The 7,266-nt window shown below is 31.3% G+C and overlaps 2 protein-coding genes across 3 annotated transcripts; one reads left to right on the forward strand and one right to left on the reverse strand.

Moving 5' to 3' along the window:
• Positions 1 to 150: 150 nt before the first annotated feature.
• Positions 151 to 2,711, reverse strand: Cdc37 (cell division cycle protein 37). The gene is made up of 5 exons (XM_069115212.1): positions 2,525 to 2,711; positions 2,012 to 2,145; positions 1,470 to 1,911; positions 1,081 to 1,386; positions 151 to 1,002 (listed from the first exon to the last, which is right to left on the reverse strand). The coding sequence occupies exons 1-5, from the start codon at positions 2,555 to 2,557 to the stop codon at positions 709 to 711; spliced, it is 1,209 nt and encodes a 402-aa protein (XP_068971313.1). The 5' UTR covers positions 2,558 to 2,711; the 3' UTR covers positions 151 to 708.
• A 154-nt stretch (positions 2,712 to 2,865) lies between these two features.
• INTS7 (Integrator complex subunit 7) lies at positions 2,866 to 7,128 on the forward strand. Of its 2 annotated transcripts, none has more exons than XM_069115200.1 (13): positions 2,866 to 3,306; positions 3,385 to 3,704; positions 3,790 to 4,014; positions 4,084 to 4,333; positions 4,403 to 4,476; positions 4,567 to 4,712; positions 4,815 to 5,160; positions 5,232 to 5,491; positions 5,560 to 5,760; positions 5,836 to 5,929; positions 6,002 to 6,105; positions 6,185 to 6,680; positions 6,765 to 7,128. In XM_069115200.1, the coding sequence occupies exons 1-13, from the start codon at positions 3,216 to 3,218 to the stop codon at positions 7,044 to 7,046; spliced, it is 2,889 nt and encodes a 962-aa protein (XP_068971301.1). In that variant the 5' UTR covers positions 2,866 to 3,215; the 3' UTR covers positions 7,047 to 7,128. The 2 variants fall into 2 exon arrangements, with proteins under 2 accessions (XP_068971301.1, XP_068971302.1); XM_069115201.1 differs by having other exon boundaries at positions 6,768 to 7,128.
• The last annotated feature ends 138 nt before the right edge of the window (positions 7,129 to 7,266 follow it).

Below are 7,266 nucleotides of genomic sequence, written 5' to 3' on the forward strand. Positions count from 1 at the left end.
TTCATTGTATTTGATCTATGTGTATTATTAATATCCTAAATATGCTATATATTCATAGTTTTATACATTTATCTTTATTGTAAGAAAGAAATTAAAACTAAAATACGAAATGGATAAATTTTCGCGGGAGCGTATAAGTTATTTTGGAAATTCGTAAAAGAGACAGTGAAATGTATTTTCTTTATTTACATTACAACTTTAGGTTGTTTACAGTTTTCAATGTACATATGACATAATTCCAAGAAAAAGATAAAAAATATTTAAGTAACGCAACAAATTATGATTTATATATATATATATATATATATATATATATGCATTCTACATGCATTAGTACATATAAATATTAATATTTGTAAATATTCATATCAGAAGTAACTTTTAATTATTCAATTTAAATATAAGATAAAGTGCATCACGTTTTACTAGATAATTATCATGTTTAATTAACAAATTGTAATATTCACACCTCCTATAATAACTCGAAATTATGTGACAATTCAGTCTTAAAGTAATTCAAGGCATAACCATAGTATAATATTATTATAATAAGAAAAAGACAACGAAGATAAGAATGTTGTATTCATTGTCTAATGACAATATTTTATTGTAACATATTCACGATACTAAAGAATATATATATATATATATATATATACTTGCATAAATGAGTCATGAAAGTCAACATATGTAATTTACAGACACACGTTATTCAGGATTGGCCGCCGAGGTTTCTTCTACATCGTCCGCAGTTACTCCTTCCTCTATCAAATCTTTAGCTTCTGCATTGTCTGCAGCTACTCCTCCCTCTATCAATTCTTTAGCCTCTGCATCATCCGCAGTTACTCCTGCCTCTATCAATTCTTTAGCTATTGCATCTGGTAACCAAAGACCACTATCAACACATCGTTTCATGTGATAGAATGCTTCTTTTCGTGGCATCACTGCTAACGTTTCTTGCAATAAAGCATGATCTTGGGTTTCAAAGCATTTTTGTAGAGGCTAAAAATAATATATTGCAGTAAACACATGCTATATCAAAATAATAAGCAGAAATATTTACAATAAATTTGCTTGTACCTCTGGTAGACTTTCAAATACTTCAAGCGGGTCAAGGCCACCTGGACCTCGACGCGCTTTTTTCTCTTCTTCCTCAGCTTCTTTAAGGGCATCTGCTACTTTTTCAACAGCTCTCTTGCGTATTCTTTCTTTAAATGCTCTCAATTCATCTTCGAAAGAATTTCTATGTTCTAACTCAGCATTCTGAATACGACTAAAGAAGGAACCCACACATGCTCTTGGATCAACATCTAGTTGTTTTGATAATTCTAAAATATATTGCATACATATACATTGATGTGCAACGTGTTCCATTAAATCATGTTTCTGAAATTAATAACATATTGATAAAACAGATTCATGTCATTATCTATTATCTATTACAAACATTCAACTGTATATATACTTACTTCTTCTATTTCTAGGTTAATACACCAGATAACCAAGTAATTTGCAGTATTTTCGCATACTAACTGAGGATTATCTTGTAAAAATTTCTTACTATCTTCATACCTTCCCAGCATACCAAATTCTTTCAACTTTTTCTCGTTTTCTTTTGCAAATTCTTTCATTTTTTTTTCTTTCTCTTCATCTGACAACCCATTGTCATCTCCCTTACGTGGTGATCTCTTATTAATCACTGTTTTTGTAAAACCATCTTGTCCAATAGTATCAACATTCCAAGGTGTTAATTTCTCTTTTTTCTTTATTTCCTCTTCCCTTTCTTTAATCTTTAAATCTTCTTTTTCAAGATCTTGCAAAATCTTTTTTAGTTCGGTTAAATCTGCTTCCTTTTGTTCATTTTCTAATTTTTTAATTTTTTCCTCTGTTTCTTTCATTTTTTGTCGAGTTCTATAAATAATATCAATTTTTAAATTAATGATGGTAAAATATACATATTACTATTGTGGATAATTTATGTATGTAACTTTATGCTTAGAAATTAACATACTCTGTCTTTTTCCTCTGATGCTCCTCTTGCTCACGTCTCCTTTCTTCCATTCTTTCAACCCTTGCTTGATGACGCCATCTAAATAATGATGGTGTATCAATGTTTGGGTGAGTATCATCCTCATCGTCTGAAATCTGACAAGTATAAATTTTAGCACCATACATACATATCATTGCTTATACATAAAATATACTTCATAAATTATTTTAGGTACATAAATATACTAATTATAAACATGTGCACTCAATGAGAAAAATAGACAAAAGGACAAATATTAAAAAAAAAAATGATATTAGATTTAGTATAATAAGATTGTACTGAAGAATGTACTCCATTTTTTCTCAATTTATAAACAATAAATATCTAGATGAAAAAATTTTCTTCTAGACAGCTTCTAAATTTCATAATTATTTTATATTTTTGTCAAGTGTATAAATAAAAAATAGCTTCGGAATTTCTACTATTACTCTAGAATATTCCATAAGTATACTGGACCAAAACTAGGGTTCCTACCTCAATATCTTTCCATTTGCTATAATCCACCATCGTTCAGCCGGTTAAATGTGCTTTCTATTCAATAATGTATCCTGATGGAACTGACTATTTTATAAATATGACTTGTGTATAAAGTTTTTCTTTTATTTTCTTATTTTTGTAAAAGCAGAAATACGACGCCCTTACTTGTCGAAGTTTAATTGTCAACTACATTGGTGTGAACATAGAACATATTCGCACGAGATAATCGTTCGATGTATCATACCAGTGACTCTCAATTATTTAAATTGATTCGTACGGAATTAATAAACATATGCGATATACGTAATTAACTTTTATTAATAATATTAATAATATAAATTTCATGACATTAGTGATAATAAAAAATATTTGTATACCTCTTTACCACAAAAAATGCTTGTTAAAATAGTATACGATAGTTTAATTCAAAAATGCATGATTAAATACTGTAGAAGTTTATACGATAGCCGTATGCGGCAATTTCTTTAAATTTTATTGATTGTAATCCTTCATTCAAAGATATGGTTTTGCTTTCTACGTATAATATACGTAAAGATTAGACATAAGCACGTGTACTCCAAATACACTAAATTTGGCGTTATATACAGACACTCTAGATTTGTTGTTCTTCAATGAAAACGTTTCATTTAATTCTTTCTTATTCACTGAATTTTATACCTTGAAAATAATGATTGGTATGCGAATGAACGCGTTTAATGATACAGGACTTGGTGAACCAGAACAAGATGCAAATACCGCACTTATAGAATTAGATAAAGGTATGTTTATGTAGGTCTTCAAGTTAACCTCGAATCAATTTTTCTACAGTTCTTATTGTAGTAAAAGATATTTTTTAGGTTTACGATCAACAAAGATTGGCGAACAATGTGAAGCCATAGTGCGATTTCCTCGATTATTCGAGAAATATCCTTTTCCTATATTAATAAATTCTTCTTTATTAAAATTGGCAGAAGTTTTTCGTACTGGCAGTAATTTTTTACGTGTTTGGGTCCTTAGAGTATGCCAGCAAAGTGAGAAGCATTTAGATAAAATTTTAAATGTTGATGAGTTTGTGAGACGTATTTATAGTGTTATACATTCTAATGATCCTGTTGCTAGAGCTTTGACTCTGCGAACATTAGGCAGTGTGGCTGGTATTATACCAGAAAGACAACAGGTATAATTTTATTAACTTTTATACCTTAATTTGTATCTTATGATACGTACAAACTTTAAAGCTGAAATATTATTTAATTTATAAGGTTCATCATAGTATAAGAAGATCATTAGACTCTCATGATTCAGTTGAAGTTGGAGCTGCAATATATGCTGCCCAAATGTTTGCTGCACAATCAAAATTATTTGCTGTTTCCATGTGTAGCAAAATATCTGATATGATTAGAGGTCAAGCAACGCCAGCATCAATGAAATTACAACTTATACCTATTTTACAATATATGCATCATGATACTTTCACAGCTTCAATGGTATGTAAATATAAACTTTAAACTTTTAAATAGAATTCAAATATTTTTTTAATAATAAATTTGTTAAAGGTAAATGAGCTTTGTATGGAACTCCTTGGTAGCTATCCAGCCGTTGAATTTGTGAGAGTCACATTAAGTGCTTTAAGTACACTAGCCTCTGCAACATTAATTGATGTTCCACAACAAGTTGCTCTTTTATTACGTTACCTACAAGACGATCCAAGATTGACTATCAAACGCCATGCTTTACATCTACTGCATTCGTTAGCAAGAAGAGGAGCACATTTATGGCCGCAGGGCGCACTTAATAATTTGATAGGTAAATGTAATAAATAGATAATTTTATGTGATAAATAAAGATAGGTGTTTAATGAATTTTATATTTTAGAAAGTACTACAACACTTCTACAAGATGGTGCTGGGAATAAAGACCTTCTTATACGAACGTTAGACGTAATCGAGGTTATTACTCATTTATAAAATAGTAATGAAGGAAGAAAATTTTTTAAATATTAGGATTTATAAATAAACTTTTAATATTATTTAATTTAGGTACTTAGTCAGAGTGCAGTAACATGTGATGCAAACAGGGAAGAAGGGAATCCCCTACTATCATTATGTGTAAATGCTTGCTATTCTCCTGATCCTTTCATTGCAGTGAAAGCAATTACTATTTTAGCTAGAGTTGCATGTTATTGGTATGTAATTAATAACTTTTTTATCTGTGATGTTAGAATATAGAATAGCTTGAATTATGTATAACTGAATTTTTAACCCCAATCTTAACTTTTTACTCATAGCTATGAAGAAAATTTGCCAGCTTATGGTATACAAGATGTTGTATCTTGTTTGGAATCTTTGATTGTACTATTAGCTTTGGATGACAAGTATTTATATCAGTTGAAAGTTTGTTTACGTTCGACAGTAAAACTGTGTCAAGCTCAACCTAGCCATTGTTCGATATTTGTCGATGCTATAGGTAGTACACTCTTCAATACTCATGCAGAAGGTGGACAAAGTGAGAAACAAGCACTTGCTTTATGCGAAGCATTGGGTGCTATTGGAAGTTTAGGTGAAAATACATTACTTCCACTTTTACCAGACATATTAATAAAACTTGAACAAACTGTGCATGTACACACGAAGGTAAAGTTAAACGAAATATATATATGCACACTTCATAAAAGGTGAATAAAATAAAACAAGTTTTGTCAAAGGTAATGTTATGTACGCTACTTTTTCAAATGATAACGGGAGGATATGAATGGAATTCAGAATGTTTGGAAGCAGTAGAAGAGGTTATTAAAAATGTAGATGGTTGGGCCAAATACCGAATTGCACGTAGTGCCGCAAGATATGGTCATCATACGATAGCAACTCAAATATTTAGGAGTTTAAAGGAAACAGTTGCGTCTGAACAATTACACTTTTGGTTATGTGGTTTGGAATTAGTTACGAAAGCTGAAAGTTTTCTCATGTTAGTTTCTATTTGTTGTATATAACTGATTTTATGGAAGTATATTCCTATTTCTCAAATCATTACAGTGAAAAAACAGGAGAAATAGAGGGCAGAGAAAGAATTCATACCGTGGGGAAGTTAAACAAAGCTATTGCGAGTTACGCGAGTGCATGCGCTTCATTAAAAGCTGCTAGTACGCCATTACGAAGTTTACAATTTGCTAGCGAATATTCGAAATTACGGTGTGAATTTCTTCAAGCCATCGTGCAACTTTTACATTCATGCAGGTGCTTTGAATAAATATCATAAAATTACTGTCATTCTTAATTTTTAACAATTACATAAATATAAATATGTTTTAGATCTCTTTGCACAGCTCCACCACCTGCTATTACATGTACAGTAGTTTTAACTACAAAAGATGACCTACAGCGATACGGACGTGTTACTAATCAGGTACTTTATTCTATCTTACATTTTCAGACCCATTTTGAATATAATACTTACAAAATGATGTATATTTAAAAGTTGAGGAAATCAGCTCAAGAACTTAAAAACTGTGCGGAGAACTACCAGAAACTTTATCAATCAGCTTTTGATGCTGATCCTGGATCATTAATAAACATACGAGCGTATCCTTTTCAATACGTATTTGATTTTTAATTTATAGTTAACTTTAGTATGGTTTTTGACTTGACCTACCATATACAGATTACAAGAAATTTGTCGTTTGTTAGCGAATAGCGTCGAGCGTGTTTGCGGCGGTACAGGAATTCAAACGTATCAACAAAACGAAGTCAATTTTAATTTTGGCGATACCGTAGAAATGCGTCAACTGGCTCGCTGTTGCACCGAGTTACGTCGTTTAGCGCCAAGCTATATAGGTGAAAATAAGGCAGCTGCACTTAGTCATTCGAGAATAAACTGCTTAGTCTCACAGGTGATGTTATTAGCTGGGACAAAAATGAGATTACCTATACCTCGATATTATTTCCAAGCTTTGCAAGCAACTAGTGTCAAGTTGTCTGTCTCACCACAACCACGTGTTCTTGGTGAACCAGTATCCGTTCCTCAAGGAAGTCAATTAGCGTTAAAAGTTGAAGGAGTGTTACGACATGGTCGACGCGCTTCTCTTTATCGTTCTGTCGCTGCTGTTTGTATTTCTATTTCTACTTCGCCTCCATCTAAGATTAATTCGGATCAGAAGGTATGAATAAATATATTCGTTATGGTAAATTTTTTTTATACATATCTATATTGATACCAAGTCCATAAAAATAATGTTTACTAGCAGGATTCTAATACCAACGAACTACAGCAAACGGTTACGCCACATCGCGATTTCTTCGCTTGTGAATTCTTACTTTCATTAGGAAGTCCGGGTACAACTATAACACAGTGTGTAAGTAATACAACTAATGTCAACAATAACGTAAACAGTAGTGGTGGACAATATCAAGTCACGGCAAGTGCGAGTATACTTGACAAGGATGGCAATGTGTGGAAATGCGGACCGCGTTCCACGCTTCAAGTCAGGGTACACGAAGAGCCAGCTAAAAGAAAGTTACCATAACAATGTGATCGTGTATTTTTTATTATACAACATTGTGCATACACAGCATATAGAATAAAAAATTGTTTTACTTTAATCAAAATTATCATAGTGTTTTATTTTTAATTATCCCCTTGTAAAAAAATGTCTTATTTTTTGTACAAATTGGATTTGTTTTTGTAGCACACATGGCGTTGAGTTAGATAAAAATAATTATATTAAGTAATAAAGTACAAAGTTG

This window comes from Bombus flavifrons, chromosome 6, assembly GCF_040668555.2.
Source record: "Bombus flavifrons isolate JBK064 chromosome 6, iyBomFlav1_principal, whole genome shotgun sequence".
NCBI lineage: Eukaryota > Metazoa > Arthropoda > Insecta > Hymenoptera > Apidae > Bombus > Bombus flavifrons.